Source organism: Hippopotamus amphibius, chromosome 3 (genome assembly GCF_030028045.1).
Source record: "Hippopotamus amphibius kiboko isolate mHipAmp2 chromosome 3, mHipAmp2.hap2, whole genome shotgun sequence".
Lineage (NCBI taxonomy): Eukaryota > Metazoa > Chordata > Mammalia > Artiodactyla > Hippopotamidae > Hippopotamus > Hippopotamus amphibius.
In genome coordinates this window covers 77,109,518-77,132,086 of record NC_080188.1, presented here as the reverse complement: position 1 = coordinate 77,132,086, position 22,569 = coordinate 77,109,518, and the positions used below count along the sequence as shown (strand labels likewise).

The following is a 22,569-nucleotide window of genomic DNA, read 5'->3' as shown; positions in this document are numbered from 1 at the left end:
AGCACAGAACCTTCACGATGTAGGTGCTCAATCAATAAATACCTTTTCCAAATCTATAGTGGGTTTTGTTTTCCACGTTAAAATGGATTGTGAGTCTGTAATAGGTTTACCTCTGAAAAGGCAGCTAATTCCGATGTGTTATATTGGGTGAGCATATTCAAGAGTTATATTCAAACCTGTTATTTTGACCCCATGTAGTATCTACGAAACTCTTGCTAAATCAAAGTGATCTTCATAAAGTCACGTGAGCGGGTAGATGGTCTTAGTCCATTGTGCTTTCTTAGACAAGTAAAGACTCTTTCCTAAAACTGTGCTGGTGTCAACATTTTTTTTTTTCGGCCTGACCTTTAGCAAAAGGCAAGATGTCTGCTAGTTGTTGGGTACATGTCTCTCATCAAGTGTAAATGGATGGGAGATCTCCAATCCATTTACACCTGATGAAGAGGCTTGCTTACCCCTCTCTAGTGTTTATGGCCTTGTGCTGCATGTACATTTCCCCACAGATGTGGGCAATAAAACTCTCTAAAATCTTCCTTGCTTTGGATCAATTTCCATGGCAGGTTTGCCAGGCTTCTGAATTTCCAAGAAGGCTGAATACCTTTGCACTCACCCAGTCAACGACACCAGAGCCGACTTTGAACTCTAGTTTGGAAAACAAAACTCCTTTGGGGGTGGTTTGAAGAGGCAAAGGGAGGGCTGCAGTTCTTTTTCTTGCAAGAGACACAACCCCAACGTTACTATTTTTTCAAAGAGTTAGAGGCGATGAGGCTGACACACTGAGGAGGGACAGAAGTTCTATTTCTGCGGGTTCCTTAAGGCAATGGAGGAAGCTCAGCGGCCACGGGAGTCTATTTAATGAGCAGGTTATACAATATTCATTGTGTCAAGTTTAACTCTTCAAACAGAACATCTAATTGCAAAAAGAAAAAAGCTGCTAAATTACAGATGTTAAGACAACAAAGCTGGGGAAGAATTCCCTCTGTTGATAAAAGTGTCCTTTGCTGCTTCCTCCACTAACTGCTCCCTGACGGGGAGGCACAGTGAATCCCTGTCCTCATCAGCTAGCCTCAGGAGCTCTGCTCCGGCTGAGACACTCTACGAGGTCTAAGAGGGACACTGAGAAGCCTTCTCAGAGGACTGTTTTCTTGCTTCCCACAGAGGGCGCGATCCAGTTGTATTCCGATTCAAGCAAAACAAAACTGTTCTCCCCGATCCTCCTGACATGCACGATCTCGCCACCATCACTCCTGGCAACTGCATCCCTGGCAGGCTCACTCAAGGACACGTCTGTCTGCTTGTGGCAATACTGGGTGTGCAGGTAGCGGAGGCCAACAGCCATGGCCATGCCCAAAGCAGCCGAAAGGCAAAGCAGGAGTCCCAGCTGCGGGGTCCCCAGCTGGATCCCCGAAGGGGCCCTGGCGTCACCTTGCCCAACCTCAGGCCTTGGGTTGGTCTTCCTGGGGTGTCCCACACCACTCTCTTCACTACCCTCCCCTACTCTGGGCTCCTTGTGCTTTGACTGAGGCAAGAAGCTAGCAGAGGGTCTTGATGCCTCTGACTGGCCATCAGCAGTGGGCGGCCTGGAGGTGGCAGAGGTGCGGAGGACAGGGGTTGGGTTGACTGCCCCGGCCCCGTGTCCAGTGAATGCCCCAGAGGACCAGAGGCGAGGATAAGAAAGATGGACAGTGTGCAGAGGAAGCCTCATCACCGTTCTATTAGAGGCCTTCATCTTGTCCTAGAAAAACAAAGGGAAACAGAGAAATCAAAGGGGCTGTTTTCCCCCAAGCAGCCACTGAACTTTGCAACTAACCTGAGTTCCTTACAGAATCCCAGGCAGCAGCTGAAAACCCTGCCTCATGCCTGCTCTTAAAAGAGCTCAGAGGAAAATGTCCACGCAGATAAATATGCACTTGTTATTGATGGGGATGAGGAGGCTAATGGAAACCCCACCGAAAGAGCATGGAGGCCACTTACAAGAATAAACTTAGGGTCCTTTAAGAGGCTTCTGGACCAATATGGGTAACAGCTCCAATGGCTGAAAGCTTTGAGTGTGTCTTTTTATGCTAAGACCCACGCAAGAGGGCCCATTGAATCTTGCAGTAGGTTCCAATAAATTTGAGTAAGGATATTATACCATGTTTTATTTTGTGTTCCTTTTAAGACTTCAAAGGAATAGCAAATCATTTGGGCATGTATATTTTATATTGCCCATTGATCTAACCTCTGGGACCATACGTGGTATTTTGAGGCCTATGTTATGAAGGAGAGGGAGGGGGAGGAGGAGAGAGGGATTATTAACTGAAGCTAAATGGGAACAAATCACTAAAACCATCCATTTCTGCAATTGCCAATAACTTCAGAGACACTGCATATAATGGAAAGGCTGGTACTGATTGGAAAAAGATGCTGTTTGTATATCCTTCTCTCTGATTTTGGCTACTAGTCTAATGACTCCGATTTCCCAGCCTGGAACTTCCTACTCTGGGGTCAAAAATACCAAACTTTCCCCGTGTACAACTTGGCTGTTACCTGTTCTTCCCTATCCGAGGGAAGGCAAGTTTCCAATGCATCAAAGCTTGGATTCTTCTGAGTCCTAAAGGGAAAAGAAAAAAGGCTGAGAAGGAGTACTAAGTATTTGGATCAAAAAGCAATGTTTCCTATCACTGCTGTATATATTGATAAAATTATATTCTTTGGCACCCCTCTTGAGTTTGGAATTGGGGACTGGAGAGGAAATGGGGGCTGGAGAGGGAATTGGGGGCTGCAGAGAGAATGGGGGGTGGTGAGTGAGAATGGCAGCAAAGACTCACTGCTTTTATTGATTTATATAAGTGTATATTTGTATATTATACATATTTATATAATAAATTTATGTATCTAAAATATAAAACCTATATTTACATTTTATTTATGGCAGCATCTTAGAGACCTCACCCTGTCCAAGACAGTACAGTTTCCCCAGGTGATTTATATACCCAGCCCTTCTGACCAGTGGCCTTCTACAATCAGTGTTTCTCACACACGTAAGAATAAATATGGTTGGGATGTTTTTCTGTCTGACTCCAAGATTTCCTCAGCACCCTTGTGTTTGGTCTCATCCACCACCTGTCCTGAATGGCTCACCCCCTGGCCCGTTACCTGCGGTGGGTGCTAGGACTGGAAGCAAAGCTCTCTGAGGAGAATCCCCTGATGGCCATGAACCTCTCCAGCCCATGAATGTCCAGGGATGGTTCCAGGGTTGGGCTGCTCTCCCCACTGGGTTGGTGGCCATCGCTGACTACAGCAGCTATGTGTGAAGATGCTTGGAATGGAGTCTTTGCCACCCCGGGAGGCTCTGTCACCCAAACACTGGCAGGAACAGGATCTAAGCTGCCCTCTTCTGCAACTCCAGGTACGGCCACAGCAGAGACATCTGTGTGCTGCTGAGGAAGAGCGACGGGGAGACTGGGAGCTGAGCGGAGGCCCAGAGAAGCTACAGGGAGAGAGGGAGAAATTGTCCTTGTATTGATTAGCACACACAGCTAGGACCGTGGGCTAAATGCCAGAGACCTGAAGGTGCCGGAGGACAGACCATTAAGTGTGAACCATTCAAAAGCATCCCCATAAGGATGATCTGCTCAGTGATAGAAACCCCTGACCAAGCAGCAAAGCACATGACTTCTCATGTCTTCTTAAAGAGTAAGCTCCTAGCCTTCTGGGCTTGTGTATCCTTGACAGCCACCAATCAGAGAATATAGAAACCACTGTGACCACGCTATGTTTTCTTACTTCTGCTAAAAACTGCTTCTAACTAGAAAAATAAAGTGGAATCCCACAAATCACAGATGTTTTAAAGCCCCAGATCATTCTTGCCATAGTATTAATGCTAAAAGTTTCCCCAGTGAGGATCAGGACTTGAGCCTCCGCTATGGAGAGAGGTGGGATCACTGCCCTCCACTGTCTCCTTTCCCATCTGTGATGAGCTGACATGATGGCCCAGAGCATTAGACATAGCTTCACACGGGGCAGCAAAGAAACAAGCACAGGTTTTGGAGTTGCTGTCTGACTCTTCACTCTGCTGATTCCTGATTTGGGGTAAATTCATCAGAATGTCAGTTTCTTCTTTTGCAAAATGAGACAAGCACTGGTACCTGCAGCCTAGAACTGTTGAGGGGGTAAAGTGAAATCAGTGATGTAAACACATGAAGCACAGTGCCTGGTACAGATGCAACGTGCACTGCATGTCTACCACGATGATGAGTAGGGTGACCACTCTGCTGTTCACAAAACAAGTGCTGGCAGAAGTTTCTCTGGCCAGGACTCCAACTGGGTTGAATTGAATTCTTTCTTTCTTCCTTTTTTTGGTGACACTTTGTTCTAATGTCTTCATTACTCAAAAATATCAAGATTGAAGTGAAAAGTAAAGACGGCTTACACAGACACACAGAATTTAGCAAAAATGTGTACAGTTTAACTCTTGCCTGAACTCTAAATGCTTTCAGACACTTCCTGCAGACCCACTGTGTGCTGGGCATCATTCCAGGTACTGGGATGCAGAAATGATGCCTATTGCTAACTATTGTTTCTGAACTCAAAATCTAGGAGGACAGACTCCTAGATGCCCAACCTTATAAATCACAGTGTGATCAGAGCTTTAACACCAGTGCTAAGGAAAGCAATTACATTTGCCTACCAAGAAGTAAGGGGGAAAGGTTCACAAAGGAGATATTTGAACTGCTCCTTGAAAGGTAAATCGTTCATCATGAGGAACAGTTCTGTTTAAGGAAATGTCAGAAGGTAAAACCTGGAGGTATAAAAGTAGGTCATGCCTAGTGCTGTTGGGTAGGAACGCCAAGTGTTCCAAGGCTCTGTTGGAAAATGTTTGAGAAATACAATATACTGTCTTCCCAATGGGACAATTTGTCACTCACATTTGCCAAACTGAAGTCTTCTTACAGTTAAAGCAACCCATTTAACTCTGTTAGATGACCGCTCCTCCAATGTGTGCACGTGAACACACACACACACACACACACACACACACACACACACTCGCTTTTTCTCTGGGAAACACTGGGGTTTGTGTAGGGTAATGGGCAGGAAAACAGGCAGGCGCAGAGGGGAGGAATGTGAGCAGCAGATAAGGAGTTTACCCTGTAGCTGCTCAGATCAGAGTCTGTCACCCCCCGGGGGATGAGGTGCCCAGCAGGGTCAACCATCAGAGAGACTTTGCAGGATCAATGGGACGCAACTTCCTGAAGCCTCACTTTCATTCACATTCATCTTAAACATGCCTGGGATCAGAAAGCAACATTCGCATGATTCATAGCATGAAACAGGAGACTTCAAACCCACGCTGGATTTGTAGGGTCTTCCTAAGGCCACCCTCTCAGACTCTGAGTCCTTTTCTCTGTGTTTAAGAGTATCTTGGAGGAAAGATTGGAGGAGCAGTGCTGGGCAATGGGGAGAAGACAAAGGTTTTGGTCACAGACAGAGATGGAGGGTGGCCCAGGGTTGGCTCTGAGCCTGGGTCTGCTAGACTAGACACGTCAGGGATTCATATTGGATCCTGGCCTTACCATGTCAGCCTGGAATAAAGGAAAGTGGAATTGAAGGGGTTAAAGGTTGGCTCTTCTGTGCAAGTGATTGGGTGCCTTTATGAAGGCATCTGTTCAGAGCACTTAACTACAAATAAATCATGAAAACGAGTTCCATTTCACCAGGAATTTTCAGATGGGTCAAACATTTTCTAGCTGGTTACGGATTTTTGCATTGTCTGTTTCTGTTTGTTTGTTTTCTCAGAAGCTCATGGGCCAATGACGTCTAAAGGCATGTGGCAAGCTAGGAACATATCCGTCGCCATCGAAACAGTCTCTCTGTGCTGATTCTGTTCTCCAACCCGAGCTGCACAGAGCCATCTACCTACCTTGGAAAGTAGCAATCAAAACTGGATGAGCTTTTATTAAAAAAAAAAAAAAATTAAAGGATTATTTCTTTCTGGTGCTCCCTGGGCAGCCTCTGGGGTCTGGGGAAAACAGCTGAAATACTGTGGTGATTTGTTAAGTGTGGGAGTGGGGGGAAGTGTGGGATGATGTTTTTGGTCCTGCAGCTCAGTTCCAACACTCCAGGGCCCAACTCCGTCTGTGAGGTTGAGCCCGACAAAGCGTGTTTACTGCAGCGAACCCTGAACTAGCGAGCATCCCCCATCCCCACCCACGGCTGTGGCATCGAGTCCCCAGGAACCACTGTCACTCCCAAGGCAGCTGCTTGTTGTTTGTGTCCCAGGAACTGGACACTGGCAGGAATCACTTTTAAGTGAAAATAAGTAGCTGTGAAAATACTGCTGCCAACCAGCTGGTGAAGGCCGCAGCAAGCTGTACCTGGGGCAGGTCCTCCCATGCCCTCCAGCCTCTGCCCAGGGTTTGGCGCTGGCGAGCCAGGCTCCACGTGGCCGTCAGAATGATCTCTACTGTGTGTCTGTTGAGACACAATAGATGATTCAATCCTCGCCCAGTAAACGAAATATGACTGGACTACTGATAAACTGTGGAGAAAGAAAGCAGAGTGATTCGAGGATTTAGTTTCCCTTAAATCATACCTCCGGCCATCCTAGTAGAAAGGAGAGAACAAACAAGAAGATAAAGAAGAATCCAAGTCTACGCGGATAGAAGAACTTAGAGACATGATTGTGTTACTCCCTTGGGTGACTTCGTTCTTTTTAAAAACAAAAACTCAAATAATTAAAATGAGACAAGAGGTACAAATCAATTATAATCAATAATCCCCCTGAATAAATGTGATTGTTAAGAATCACCTTTTGGCTAAAAGGTGTCTTCTAGAAATGTCGACTCAAAATGTTTCAACTTCAACTGTGATCATTCGCCATTACTGGTATGTTGTGAATTGAAATACACCATTCATTGAAAATTGTATAAATCTGTTGTACAATTGTATAATCTTATTGGAATTGTAAATGCTTTTGAAAATGAGAGATAAATCATTCATATTGTAAGTAATATTTTGAATACACAATGCTTTTCTTCAGTAAAAATCATTTGCACCAACGTGATCTCATTCATCCTCCTCCAGATTTCACCGAAGTAGGGATTATTGGCAAGCACCATTTTTCTCACTTTACGTATTCAGAAAGCCGTTATAAAAAAGGGATGAAGTTAGCTGAGGTCACCCAGAGAGTTAAGGGGCAAGTAAAAGTCATGGTTCATCGACATGTCCAGGTTATGGTGGGAAAGGATCCCGGGAGGTGAGAGAATATAGGGGGACTTGGGAGATGCTTCTGACCAGTGACTTAGCTTCTTTTCCTGCCAAAAGGTGATAATAGTTTCTGAACTACTTCTTCTGTAGCACAGCGCAGCTATGATGGTAAATCTAAAAATAGAAACGGAGGGGCTTTGAGAAATAGAAGTAACTGTACAGATGGAAGGCCTCCAGGCACGACACATCCCTTGCATTGGAACCGAAGTCCTGGCAGGAGCAGGTTACACCGACCGTCGAGTGGGTCCTGGCCTTTCCAGATGGGCAACGTCATCAGGGCACAGGTGTTTTCCTCCTTGTTTGTCCTGCTTGCCTGATTTAGGCCACCAGGAGGGGATGGAAAGGGGACCCTGAGGGGTGGAGGCCACCCACCTCATCTCTCACATTTCCCAGTGCAGAAATGGGGTCTGGATGTCTCTACCCTTCAGCACAGCCTTCCTTTTCTGTATATGAGGGTGTGGGGGAAAGAAACTGAGGAACAGAGACCCTTTTCTAAAAACCAAATCAAAAAAAAAAGTTTGCTTTCTTGGTACACGTGAGGGTTTGAAAAGAAGGACAAAGCCAGTGTCTCATTTTGAGGAATAATGACGCTTATAGGATGCTTCTGGTTGCCGGAAACTGGTCCCCGCCCGTGGCACATACTGGCTTCTTAGTCCTTACGCAAGCCTACGAGGTGGGCGCTGCCATGCTCGCACCCCTCTGGTGGACAAGAAGCCAAGGCCCAGAGGGGTCATCAGCTCCCCCTGGGCCCAGGAAGTGTCCACTGTCCGCCTGCCTCTGTCTCTCTCTTCCTGGGCTCTCTCCGAACTCTCTCACCAGGAGCTCTTTTGCCCCCTAGTGAGAATTTCCTGGAGAGACTGGCCAAGGTTCATTTGTGACCAGAAAGGAGGGACATCACACACTCCTGGACCAGGGCTAACAGCACAGAGGGGAGTTGGAGGCAATTGTGTTTTACCTCATCCCTTGTGTAGATGTTTAAGTAGGGGCAGCCCCAGTGACTCTGTCCTTGTTATAAGGTGGGGGGTGGGAGGTAGGAAACAAGAAGGAAGGGAGGAGAAGCCCCCTCCCTTCAAAGTGGAAGCTCAGTTGCCAAGAACCAGAACTTGATTCTCTTACAGGAACCTGACGTCCCCCGCGGGCTGGGCAGGGGCCCGCCACTCAAACGACAGGTTTCTCTTCCGGGACTTGTCCGCGTGGGTGACTGTGTCAGCCTCTTCAAAACAAGCCATCGGTTTGGAATGAGAAGGAATGAAAACAAAAGTGCCAGCTATCTGATGATCAGACACTCTCCGGGCCTGAAGTAGAAATCCCGTGAAATCACGACTGCTCCTCACAGCCACTGCAACAGAAAACATCCATTCAAGGTCAACACGCTTGAGACAGCTCCACTTGGTGACTTTATATGATTATTTTCAAAATGAAAAGCTTAGGGCCAGCGCAGCCTCCAGAAAGTAAACAATGCATTAGGGAAAAAAAAAGGTTGACGTGTTATCTCACACCCAAAATAAATTCCATTTGTAAGAACGGAATACAGAAGATATGTAAAAATGAAATACAAAAGAACTAGAAACAATGGTTTGGCTTTTTTTTTTATTGTTGTTTTGTTTTGTTTTTTGTTTTTTTTAATATGGGAGTTAGGAATGCCTCTCTACGCAAACCTCAGTAGCTGTAAAGGAAAAGATGAGTTCTTAAAATTCTCAATATAGAAGAAATCAAAAAACAAACGGTAAACTGAGAAAGGTATTTGTAAGATACAACAGACAAACATACCAAGAGTTATGGTGAATTAACAAAAAGATGACCAAACTGAAAATTATTAACAGACACAAACAGAAAATAAAACAAGCTCAATCATAAATGTTTAAAACAACTATAAATGAGACACTATTTTATACCTATCATATTAACAAATATCAAAATGTGTAATTATAACCAGTATTGATAGGACAACAGAAAAACTAGGGCACTCATTCAGTAGTGCTAGAACTATAAGACGTGAAACTCTTTGAGGGGGTTACCCAATAATACTTTCCTTTTATTTTTATTCCCCACACTAACCAATAGAACAAAATGATTGGATAAAACCATATGGAGAGCATAAATTTCCTTTCCATTTATCACCTTTAATTCGCATCAAAAGAGTTAGTGTACATCAAAAGAGAAGGGGGATTCATCAGTGCCATTGTTCTAGATTCTGTATACATGTGTTAGCATACGGTATTTGTTTTTCTCTTCCTGGCTTACTTCACTCTGTATGACAGACTCTAGATCTATCCACCTCACTACGAATAGCTCAATTTCATTCCTTTTTATGGCTGAGTAATATTCCATTGTATATATGTGCCACATCTTCTTTATTTATTCATCTGTCAATGGACATTTAGGTTGCTTCCTTGTCCTGGCTATTGTAAATAATGCTGCAATGAACATTGTGATCCATGAAAAATGGTACTGATGAACCTAGTGGCAGGGTAGGGATAGAGATGCAGACGTAGAGAATGGACCTGAGGACACCGGGGGAAGGGGAAGTAGTGAGAGAGTAGCATCGATATGGACACACTTTCAAATGTAAAATAGATGGCTAGTGGGAAGCTCCTACAGAGCACAGGGAGATCAGCTTGATGCTTTTTGTGAAGACCTAAAGGGGTGGGATAGGGAGGTTGGGCGGGAGGCTTAAGAGGGAGGGGATATGGGGATATATGTATACATGTGGCTCTTTCATTTTGTTGTACAGCAGAACTGACACAATACTGTAAAGCAATTATAGTCCAATAAAGATTTTTAAAATTTTTTTTAAAATGAAAAAAAAAAAGAGAAGGGAGCCAATGAGGCTGATGTGCTTGAGTTCCCTGTAACTATTAAATAGATACTTTCCTGTCCACACTTAGCTGCTATCTTCATCAGTAGCTGTTTTTTAAACTTTTAAATTTTATATTGGAGTATAGTTGACTAACACTGTTGTGTTATTTTCAGGATGGAGGAGGGGTATTTATTGGTTGAGGGTAGCTTCCCCCAGGAGTGTATCTGTATATGTATAACGGAATCACATCAGCAGCTTTCTTTTCTGCTTTTTCCAGCTGGCATCTTGGGAGCTTGGTCCAAGGTAGGCAGGTGTGACTCTGAAGTCTGTGCATGTGCGTTGGGGGGTGGGGTTGGGGAATGGATGGTGGAAACACCCCTGGGGGGCTACCCACAATAAATAAATGCCCCTCCTCCATCCTCCCAAGGGATGATTCAGAGGTGTGTTTCATGTGGTTTCTCAGAGGGTTCCCAGTGGAACTGCCCCTGCCCCGTTACTCATATTTAATGGGTACATAACATACCATTCATTAGCAGTGAACCACTCTATTTTACTCCTCTTACTAGTGTTTTTCTTCCCTATCACCCTTTCTTCTCTAAGCTTCCTGGATCTCTTCCTCAATAAACCATCTGCATTCAAGTTCTCGCTCTGCTTTTGCAGGCACCTGAACTAAAATAGCAAGAAATGCTCTTTTCACTTCTCAAATAACATTAGTTTTAAATAAGGAGGAAAAAAGGCTATTTCTCACACATACTTGATACATGTGACGTTTGTTCAGTGTAACTATATTTATATCCTATAAGAAAGACAAAATAACTTTTTATCACAAGGCCATTGTGCCCTCTTCTCTTACAAAGATTAATATCAATACAGAGATTTGTTATATGATTTTCATGATACAAATATTTCATGCTTCATGGATGCAACTAGAGATTATCATACTAAGTGAAGTAAGTCAGAAAGAGAAAGACAAATACCATATGATATCACTTACATATGGAATTTAAAATAGGGCACAAATGAACTTATCTATGAAACAGAAACAGACTCACAGACATAGAGAACAGACTGGTGGTTGCCAAGGGGGAGGGCGGTGGGGGAGGGATGGCGTGGGAGTTTAGGACTGACAGACGCAAACTATTACACATAGAATGGATAGACAACAAGGTCCTACTGTGTAGCACAAGGAACTATATTCAGTATTCTGTGATAAACCATAATGGAAAAGAATATGAAAAAGATTATGTATGTATATATATAAGTGAATCACTTTACTGTACAATAGAAATTAACACATTGTAAATCAACTATACTTCAATAAAAAAAATTTTTTAAAAATCACAAAAAAGCCACAAATATTTCACGCTTATTTTTGGCTACATAATTTCTTCTTAGGATTAAGCCAAATTTTAGCCCAGGAAATTCCTGCCTGGGACAAACACAACTTGGAATTTGTCACTAGGGCCCTGGGGCTCGTGGGGATCTCTCAAAACCTCCCCCATACGTACCTGAAACTGTGTCACCCGGTGCGTAGGAAGAGCTGCCGGTGAGAATGGTGATGTGGTGGGTCCTGGGGTTCTGAGGCTGGGCTGGAATGTGCTTGGGCTGCATGTCCATACAGGCCACCGAGCCGGCCCCGTGGGAAAAGGCAGAGGAGCTGGACGCCAGGCAGAGGGCGGCACAGGCCCAGCCTGCGAGGGCCGCAGGGACCCTCATCCTACCCTCTCCTGTGCCCCAAGAAACAGCAGCTTCAGTCCAGACGCTATTTAAGAAAATGATATGATGTCTTTCTGAATGGGCCTGACCTGAATCCCGCACTGCCTTTAAACCTGAAATACCTTTGGTGTCGCCTCCCCGGATTGTAAGCACTCAAGGTCAAGATCAAAAAGATGTGCCACGTTACTATATATAAAATAGATAACCAACAAGGACCTACTGCAATAGCATAAGGAATTGTACTCCATATTTTGTAATAACCGATAAAGGAAAATAATCTGAATAAAAATAGATACATATGTATAACTGAACCACTGTGCTGTACACCTGAAACTAACACAACATTGTAAATCAGCTATACTTCAATTAAAAAAAAAAGTATATCTCTTTAAAATAGCATTAAAAAAAAAAAACCCAAAAAACCAATGTAGAAATGATCAATAAATATAGGTAGAACAACTCGTTAAGTAAAAGGAATTTCAACTGAATTAAAGCTTAAATGTGCAAAATGAAACCACAAGGGAAAAAAATGTGCCAGACCCTAGGAAGTATTTCATTTCTAAATCCTTTTTTTAAACCTCTCTTCTTGTAATTTTTTTGTAAGGATGCTTCTTTTTAAAGAGAGGCTATACTAATTACATCAAAGAAATAAGACCAGAAAATGTTTGAATCCTAAAGTGAACTCCTTACAAACTGCCTGATATCCAAGGACAATGTAAGCTGTAATATATTATTGCTGAAGTGAGACACCCAATATTCCAACATGGGCAGGCAGCCTGGCATATGGTGGCTTGGTTTAACATCTTCTCTCTCTAATTGCAAATTACAGAGTTAAATGCTACAAATCTTCTGCCAACTATCAATTATTTAGAGGAGATTGTTAAATTTGCAATGCTTTGATAGCTTCTGTCCTTTCTCCTGTTGATGCTTTTTGATTATTTCACTCCTTTCTCACGGAGAAGAGGGGCAGAGAAACATACCCAAGCCCATCCATTCTATACCTTGTTAAATACACTGGGGGAGAAAAAACCCACAAAAAAAGTGGCTCAGAAATAGAATAAAATGTTTGGGCAAAATAACATTTATAGAGTAAATATCATTTGTGTTTACAATTCTGATGCCCATCCACAGAAAGAATGAAAAGTTGACTGTCAAAGCCGTTCACAGATGAAAATAAAGTGAGAAATAGAAAATACGACAGATGAAAAGCTCTCTGAATAAATATTCAGTAGTCCTGAATATTTTCAAATAATAGCTATTTGTTTTTAAAGTCCTATGCACACGTATTTTAAAAGTTCTGCTAATATTGTGATCTAAGGAGCAATGCAAAGCAACGACAGCTCTCCTCTCTTATAAGCTGGTTTTAAAAGGTAAAAATAAAACGTAAACATGTAGTGAAATTAGGTATAAAAGCAGTAGACTAAGGATGTAATCTATACAACCAAATCATCGTGTCATCTACTGCCATCCTATCTGCACACACCACACACACCATCGCCGCCACCACCCTCTACATTGACCAGACACAGGGAACAGAGTATGATCTATTGTATAATGCGAATCTCTTAGACTTGTCCTAAGAGACCTTCAGACACTACCTTTCTATGCTAGGTTTGTTCTCCATAAGGCAGTAAAAGTCAAACCCCTACACCACAAGGGGCCATTCCTACAGATTTCCAGACACATTAGAAGATGATGAACAAGGAGCTGCAAAAGCATATTCTCAGATGAGGAGACCCAGGGCACTTCTCATTTCCTTTCCAAGGGGCCACATAGGCAATGGCCCGGGGAGCCCTTGTTGATGGCGGAAAATGGTCCCCTCCCCCCAAAGACAGATCAAACACAGATGCCTACAGAGGAAGTGGGGTGAGTGCCGCGTCCCCTATCATGGCCGAAGCCATAAAATTCATCCTTCCCCTCCTTAGATCTCAAATTTCTTTCCCACCAGCGCTTTCTTGTCTACTTGAACCAGAAAAACAACCACTTACCAAGGAACACACTTTCCTCCAGGCTTGATGGAAGAGTTTCCCCTCCCAGAGCTGCAAACACATCCTTTACATAAGTCCTTTCTTCTCCCTTCAGTTACTCCTCCAACAGGCTGGATAACAGCTGTTACCGCTAATCCTCAGTGTTCCCAGGAACTGTCCCTCGGAGTCCAGATCCAGCCTTAATCGCATTGGTTTCCCTAAGATCACATACACATCCTCACGCACAGTTTCCACGTCAACACTGTTCAAGCCTGTGTGAAGAATTAGAAGGAACTGGGACTGGTTTTTCACACGACTTCCTTTGGCATCCTCAGAAGGAGCCGGATGCCTTCATTGTGGTCCCCCTACCCAGGGGAGACTGATCAAATCAAACAAATCTCAGCGTTCTCTGCTTCTGAGTCTATGTGGGCTGAAGAAGGTGACCCCGGTGAAGTGGGGGACTGAGGGCCATGGCCAGGGTGCAATGTTTGGTACAAAAATGTCCCACATAGCACACTCCCTCCCCATCAATGGCTCTGAAGCTGGAGCTCACACCTGCATGTACATACCAGGATCGTCGGAGACACTTGATAATAGTGCAGAGCAGGAGATCAGTGATTCTCAAAGTGGGGTCCCCAGAGCACAACATCAGTAACATGTGGGAACTTGCTAGAAGTGCAGATTCCTGGACCTCACTCCAGACCCACTGAATCAGAAACTCTGGGGTGGGACTGCTATGACTCAAGTGATTCTGACATTAGTGCAATTTGAGAAACACTGGTACAATCAGTCCCCCTACGTACGAACCTTCAAGTTGTGAACTTTCAAAGATGTGAACGTGTGTTTGAATGTCCAATCACCTAAGTTAGTTCACGTGTCTGACATACATTGTCACGTGCGTGCCTCCGCTACAAATGGTTATGCTTTTGTGTACTTTACCATACAGTGCCGTCTCGAGTATAGTAGGACAGTACCATCTCCCACCTCCTCTCCCTCCTCCAGTCAGTAACCAGTCAGTAACAGCCAGCCCCTGGATGCCAGCTGTTGTACTGCACTACTGTACTTTTCAAGGTACTGTACTGTAAGATCAAACATGTTGTCTTTATTTTTTGTGTGTTTGTTATGTATTATTTGTGCGAAAAGTATTATAAACCTATCACAGTACAATACTATGTAGCCGATTGTGTGAGTTGGGTACCTAGGCTCACTTTGTCGGACTTAATTGGACTTATGAATGCACTCTCGAAATGGAACTCGTTCGTAGGTGGGGGACTTACTGTAGATTTCCCAGGCTTCTTTCCAGACCTGTGAAATCAGCCTGTGCTGAGAGAGTTCTGGAAATCCGTCTTCTTATTACACACCCAGGAGACAGGAGATTCTTTGATCATGCAAGTTAGGAAAACACTGAGGTGAAGAATCACCCCCAAGCCTCTAGAGGTCCCAGCCCACCTGGAGGTTTATTAATAAAGAGTCAGGCTTCTGAAAGGACATTGGACTCACTACAAGCGTCACGCATGTGGGTATCTAAACTCTAACTTTGTGTTAGGCACTTATTTAGGCAAAAACAAAGATGAATCAGATGCAAACCCAGACCCATAGATACAGCAAGACGGAGGAGATGCACAAGGCTACAGAGTGTGTGCTTCTGTTCAGATAACATTCTGGAAAAGGCAAAATTGTAGAACAGAGACAGGTCAGTGGTTGCCAGGGGCTGGGGTTGTGGGGAGGAGTGACTCCAAAGGGCAGCAGGAGAGACTCTTTTGAGGGAAGAAACTACTGCGAGTCTGAACGGATGGTGGTGGTAGTTACACGACTGTATGAGCTGGTTAAAACTCACAGACGGTGTACCAAAAAGTAGATTTCACTGTGTATACATAAAAAAGTAGAAGAAGCAAAAAATGGACATGACTAATATACACAAGTAACTATTAGGCAAATGACAAGTGGGATAGCATAAAGGAACTGTGAGATTAGCTCTATAAGACCCAACATCTTTGTAGATCTTACGTTCTAACTGCACCTTAGTGAGCAACATTTTTCCTGACAACAAAGAACGGAGAACATTCTAGAATAAGAGGAATGTGTTGAATATATGCTCTGACTACAGTCCGTGGTAGAGTCTCACTGTTCAAAATATTGTCCGTGGACCAGCAGCACTGCATCACCTGGGAGCTTGTGAGAAATGCAGACTCTCAGGCCCCCACGGCAGAGCCACTGAGCTGGTTTCTGCATTTTCACAGGCTCCCCAGAGAATATGCCAGATCTCAACCCTTGGAAGAGCTGCTTCCCAGGCATGACTGATTGGTCAGAGGTGGCCACTTTACCCGAGACCAGTCAGTCACCGATGGGGTAGCCACCAACTAGGCTGCCTGGAGAGTTTGGACTTTTCAAGAAACACATCATGCGAGCTGAAAGTATATGGAAAGCGAGGACTGCAGCAGGTGACATGGCCAACTGAGAGCTCTCTCTCTCTCTGTAACGTCCTCCTTCCCCTTTGTTGGAACTATGTGAGAGGGCTTTTGTGTGTTTACTGGTTTGTCTTTGATTTTCTGCTTCTGAGACTTGACCATAGAGTCCTGAGAAGGGCCTGCCTGGCGTGTTTGAGACATGCCCGGAAAGAAGGCTCTAGGGAGAGGACAGGCAGGCTGAGAACTGTGGTAGCAACCAAACACTGGAGGGATTTGCACATCATAGTATTAGGAGGTTTAATCGTATTCAGTGGGAAGGAAGGCGTTTCCATGGCTGTCTAAGCAGCGGAGTCGTCAGGCCGGCAGTGGGATCCCATAAGACAACTTCGGGAGAGCCAGGGACAGAGCCCAGGGGCTGTGGAGGAGGCCGCTGTATTGCGGGTCAGTCAGAAAGGGTGAGGTGAACAGTGAGGATGCAGATAATGAGAGGGAGGGACTCAAGAAGCCATTTGGAGATGGACTTGGCAGCATTTGGGACCAACTGAATGCAGAGTGTCCTACATAGAGAACAGACTGTGGTTGCCAAGGGGGAGGCAGATGGGGGAGGGATGCAGTGGGAGTCTGGGGTTAGTAGATGCAAACCAGTATACATAGGATGGATAAACAACAAGGTCCTACTGTAGAACACAGGGAACTATATTCAATATCCTGTGATAAACCGTAATGGAAAAGATGTGAAAAAGAACACATATATGTATAACTGAATCACTTGGCTGTACAGCAGAAATTAACACAACGATATAAAGCAACTCTACTTGAATAAAGTTTATTTTAAAAAAGTAAAAAATAGTAAATGCAGGGTGTCCTAGCTAGAGAGCATCCTAGCATAGGCAGTGGCGGGTAACATGGCGTGGGGGCTCAGGAGAGAGCAGCAGTCAGACCATTAGGCCTGGTCTCCACGCCAGGTGATGAAATGAGTGACTTAATGGGCAAAGCACCAATATAGAGACCACAGTTCTAGCCCCATAATGTCGGTTTGGGGGCCAAGTTGCTCAGGCCGTCGTCATGGCAAGTGCGAGACCATCTGCTCTGCAGACACCAGAGGAGGTCACGCTCGCTCGGCCAGAACGTCAGTGTTCCCCTGCAGGTGAAATCACGTGGATAGAATCTGACTCCTCTAAGCCTCTGTCCCACCAGGAAGGAGGACATCTGAAATCTCAATCTTTGTTAAGTCAAGAGAGAATCTGGGGGATCCAGAAAATGAGTGTGAGGGTCTTCCATCGCCGCTATTATCCTGGTTTGTCCAAGTTCACCAGGTCACTTGAAAGCCGTTGTTCAGATGTTTTGGTGCAAAGAAAGTCTCAAGCCTCCAGCCAGGCTGGACCTCGACCTCCCCAGATGTACTGTGTGGCCTTTGCCCTCTGAGGGTCTGCTACCCCCTCCACCGGGTCCCCCAAAAGTGGGGCACAGATTCCTGCTGCTGGGAAAGAGGCAGTGTGGCCAACTTCTTACCCACTTCCACTCCCTGCCTAGTCTTGGGGACCACAAGCTGTCTCCCCTTTCCCAGTCTCTCCCCACCCTCCCCACCCCTTCGACCCCCCCACCCCCGGTCCCCTGGTATTACCTACCCACTAGAGAGAGGAGGGTGAAGTGTCAACATTTCTGCTTTGGCCCCGTGACAAAAACACCCCTGATTCTCAAAAGGCCAGCCCCCAGGGTAGAGAGGGAGCGCAAACAGCTGGAGAGTGTGCGCACACACACACACACACACACACACACACACACACACACACACGTCAATAAATAACCCTGCCACTCACCCAGGTGCTAAGAGTTCCTGTTGTCCGAAACCAGGAGGACGCCTCATCCGAGGCATGACCTTCATTGCGGCCACCCACACAGCCTCCGCTGAGCTGACAGCACGCCCTGTGGGGGTGTTTGGACACTTAGCAAATGAATACTCACACAGCAGAGGGGCCATACTACTGTTATCCCATTTTATAGGGGAGGAAACTGAGCCCCTGTGTCCAACTTGCCGAAGGTCTCAGAGCTTCCAGGCTGTGATAGACACGGTCTCGCCCCACAGCTCTGCCACCGACCCCCTTTATACCCTCCTCCAAACATGAGGACAATCATCGTTCTTGTACCTGCCTCCCCACGTTCTTGTGAGATTTCAGTGAGGTAATAAAGAGTAAGCATGGGAGCCTTCACGCGGGGTTGGACCCAAAGGAGGGGCTCAAAGCACTGTTTGGGGAAGGAGAAGGAGAGCTGAGCTGCAGAGAGGATGGAGCTGGTTCACAGCGAGGCGAGGCTCCCGTACCAGGCAGCCTGCGGTGGAGGGGCGTGTGTGTCTGTGTCTGTATGTGTGTGTGTGTGTCTGTGTGTGTGTGTGAGAGGGTGTCATTGGGAGGAAACAAGAACCAAAGTGCGGGGCGAGAAGGAGTGTGCCCAGCATCCGGGCTCCACAGGCCTTCCAATCTCAATATCCAGTCAGGGTGCAACAGGGAAAGCCAGCAAACGTTGCTTTTTGCCTGAATCTGCTGGAGTCACTTCACACTAGCAGTCTGGCTGGTCTTCATACATTAAGTGACTCAATGGTCGCATTAACATCCCACGGTTCCCACTAGAACAGTTACATTACTGTCACACACAGGAAAAGTCTCTTTCGTGATGTGTTTTATGGTTATAAATCAGCACCTCTGTGTCCTCTGGTAAGTCACTTAACTTCTCTGGGTTGCCTCTGGTATAACATAAAAGGCTTGTATTAAATGATCCCTCAGGTTTCTTTCAGCTACAGAATTACACATATGTTTAAAGTTTTATTGTAGCCATGAAGGCGTAGAATGAGCTTCTCTTAGAGCATCTTGGGATGACATGGACCAAGTCTGGCACGTGATGATGGCCGAATTCACACCACCTGCATCCTCCAGGTTTGGGAGCAGCCTTGGAAAAGTGTTTCTCAATCTCCATGGACTGCTCAGAGAGGAAAGACCTGCCAAGTTCACCAGCCCAGTCCCATCCCTGGGATATTTTCTTCATTTTTTAGAGGTCTCTGAAAGGGAGAAATGGAGAATGTGCCTTTGGTAGCTTATTAACAAAATTTGTCTTTTTTTCATGCATTGGTCATGAATTTCCATTGACGTTGATTTGTGTTTGTAAGTGGACATTGACTATAATAGTATCATTATCGTAGTGAGCATTGTACTATTACATAAATGAAAATTTATTTAAAAACCTACAGATTTCTGAGGTACTGGGACAACCAGTGTAAGAAAAGAGAAAATTTTTCACATTTTTTAGACTCAACTTTACTTAAAAATGAGAAATCAATGGACATTTATGTACATGTAGCAGGCTTGTTGACTCTTGCTTCCTTCTCTATACTGCTGTGCACTTTCTTCCACTAGAAGAAAAGAATGACTTGGTGCTTTTTTCCTACCCAATTATCCTCTCCTATATTCTCCTTGTTAAAAAACAATACAGATAAACAGGACTTTAAAATGAATCTATATTTGAATTCTTAGTATTTGCAAAGCAGTACTTAAAGAGAGTTGGCTGATGTAAGAAAAGTATCAGCAGGATCTCTCCTCTCTAGGAGTTAACATTTTACTTGGGGTGGGGTGGCAGGATGCAGAAGAAAGAAGTCACACAGCAAGTTAGTTGTGTGGCCTTGGAAAGTTAATTAATGTTGGTGAGGCTCAGTTTTCCCATCTGTGAGATGGGGAGATGATTAGATTTCTCACAAGGATGTTGTAAGGACTAGACATCCTTGCACAGTAACACATAGCAATAAATCACAGCTGTTATCAGAAGGGAGGCTGAAGCCAGGCTACCACAAATTAGAGCAGAGAGGTATTTCAACTAGAAGCAAGGAAAGATGGTCGATCTTAGAGGTTAGGTGGGGCTTGGGTAGATAGAGAGGGTCAGTAGAACATTCAAAGCTGGAGAGAGAGATTGAACAATGGTGTGAAAGTGGGAAGAAACAGATGGCGTTTGTTGTAATTATCCAGAAATAAAATGAGGCACACCTGATGTGGGGTGATGGAGCCATCGATGTTGATGGGAGGAAATGGAAGTAAAGGGAAGAGTCAGTAAGATTTGGAGACTATACGGAGGCAAAAGAGCAGTTTTTCAAGATTGGTATTTAGAAAGCCTGAACGAAAAACATAACCTATACGGAAATAGGGAAGACAGCATTCAATTCTAGACATGCTGAAAATGCCCTCTTAGCATCATGCACTCCTCAGCCAACCGTTCCTAAGTGCCTGCTCAGTGCACGCCATGTGCCCGGGCTGGGCCATCAGGATGAATAACACATACCATCAGCCTTCGCAAAGCTGGAGATGGAGACTTAAGCATCAGCAGATAATCACGAAACTATGGGATAAACGATCAGCAGAGGTAGAATCACATACGACCACAGCAGCACAGAGAAGGAGTATCTGGGGGTCGGTTAACAATTTCCTTTTCCCTTTGCAAAAAGCCCAAACATTTACGCCTTGTGATTGGATGCCAAAAATTAGTCTCAAAGGTCAGTCTTCAAATAATTCATTTGTGACTGTTCTGTAGCCTTTTTAAAGGATCCTACACCACGTATACTCTTTATCCTCACATGGCCACTTGGTCCCCCCCCACCCCCCACTGCCCTGCATTGCAAATGATCGGCTTTGTGTGTCCTGTCTTCTCTACCAACCTAGCTCCAAACCCCTGCAGGGTAGGATTCATCTTATAGTTGCTAAGCTCCAATGCATAGCACAGTACCGTAGTTATTGTTAGGATACCTGTTAAATAAGTTAGTACAGACAGAAGCTAAGGAAGATCAAGGTGCACGCATCTCTGTGTTCCGAACTCTATGTTTCATTTATTTTAATCATCCTCTTGCAAACTTTCCAGGGAACGAGGAATAATAGCTCCTATTTATTGAGCTCTTCTTACTATGTGCCTGGCACACATCTAACTCTACTTGTACAGACTCATCTAATCTTCACAAAGACCCTATAAATGATGTATTAAAACCCTCCCATTTTACAGATAAGGAGCCTGAGGCATAGAAAGATTAGGACATCTTGTCTGAGGGTCTCATTGCTTCTAAGTGGAGGAGCTCTGGAGCCTGTGCCCCAACCCCTGTGCTGTTACAACTGCCATCAATGTTCCAGAAAACTGAAGCACACAGAAAGCATGGGTTGTGATAGTTCTAAAGAGTAGATTAAGGATGGGGGAGAGACTTCAGTTTTCTGCTTCTCGGACCAGGGTTTGGAAGGCGCTCTGGGTAAGCAGGACATCCTGCGAGAACTTCCCCTCACAGCGGACCTCAAATCCTGAACTTGCAAGCCTAACAAAAACAGGCAAACCCACTCCTTCAAAGGATGCAGGTAGAAAGCCTGCAGCGTAACTAGAGATAAGGGAGCCTTAGTACTGAACACTGTCAAACGTTTTCCTTCCTTCCATCCATGGTAGATTTTCTCAAATTAAAGAAATTTTAAAATTCTAAGGATATATTTTCTTTTTCCCTTTTTTCTCTCCCTCTTTTTAAAATAAAGAACATGCTTATTCTAGTACCTAAAGAGCATCCTTCACTGTCTGCCCTTCACACTGCTTTTTTCTGTCCCATCACAGAAGCAGTCACAAAGAGGGTTCTCTAAGTTTCTCCGTTATGGAAGCAATCCACACCTCTTATCCAACCTGCATCAAATAGAAGCAGATTGTTTGAGTAGCACCACCCAGCCTGCCCTCCTCTGACGATGGCAAATACCAGAATCTTTGAACATGAAGGCCCTTCGTCAAAATTTAGAAGTTTATTGTTATTTTTTATTTATTGGCTGCATTGGGTCTTCGTTGCTGTGCGCGGGCTTTCTGTAGTTGTGGAGAGTGGGGGCTACTCTTTGATGCAGTGTGCAGGCTGCTCATTGCAGTGGCTTCTCTTGTTGCAAAGCACAGGCTCTAGGCGCGCGGGCTTCAGTAGTTGCGGCACGTGAGTTCAATAGTTATGGCTCGTGGGCTCTAGAGCGCAGGCTCAGTAGTTGTGGCCCTCGGGCTTAGTTGCTCCTCAGCATGTGGGATCTTCCTGCACCAGGGATTGAGCCCATGTCCACTGCATTGGCAAGCGGGCTCTCAACCACTTCGCCACCAGGGAAGTCCCTCTGTGTCACTTTGTAGAGACCATTTCTGCAGGACAAATTCCTTCTTTTGCTTTATGACCCTCAACTCTGGAGCTGGGTCCACATTCCCACCTAGATCCACTGGAGTTCTCTCACAGTCTGTTAACACAGCCCTTTCTTCTCCTAAACAGACACCTAAAATGGACAGGCCTCTTTCATTGGCCTCCTGTTAAATCGCAGTAGAAGTTGGCCTCTTGGGCAGTGCCCCACAGCCGCTAATACTACACTTGCACTTGCCACCGGGAGTCTGGCCGGTGTCGTTAGTGAAT

General features: G+C 44.9%; 1 protein-coding gene across 1 annotated transcript; it reads right to left on the bottom strand.

Moving 5' to 3' along the window:
- Nucleotides 1-1,129: 1,129 nt before the first annotated feature.
- REELD1 (reeler domain containing 1) lies at nucleotides 1,130-11,767 on the bottom strand. The gene is made up of 6 exons (XM_057725823.1): nucleotides 11,560-11,767; nucleotides 8,368-8,590; nucleotides 6,360-6,523; nucleotides 3,139-3,451; nucleotides 2,530-2,593; nucleotides 1,130-1,735 (listed from the first exon to the last, which is right to left on the bottom strand). Exons 1-6 carry the CDS (start codon nucleotides 11,765-11,767, stop codon nucleotides 1,130-1,132), a joined length of 1,578 nt encoding a protein of 525 aa, XP_057581806.1.
- Between the last annotated feature and the right edge of the window lie 10,802 nt (nucleotides 11,768-22,569).

What these genes read in the sequence shown, in the direction of transcription:
- REELD1 (XM_057725823.1), bottom strand. Translation starts at nt 11,767, where the DNA reads ATGAGGGTCCCTGCGGCCCTCGCAGGCTGGGCCTGTGCCGCCCTCTGC. An exon ending in AGTCCTAGCACCCACCGCAG is followed by an intron (nt 2,594 to 3,138) that starts GTAACGGGCCAG and finishes TTTTCCCTTTAG; the next exon opens with GACTCAGAAGAATCCAAGCT. An exon ending in CCTCGGATAGGGAAGAACAG is followed by an intron (nt 1,736 to 2,529) that starts GTAACAGCCAAG and finishes TTGTTTTTCTAG; the next exon opens with GACAAGATGAAGGCCTCTAA.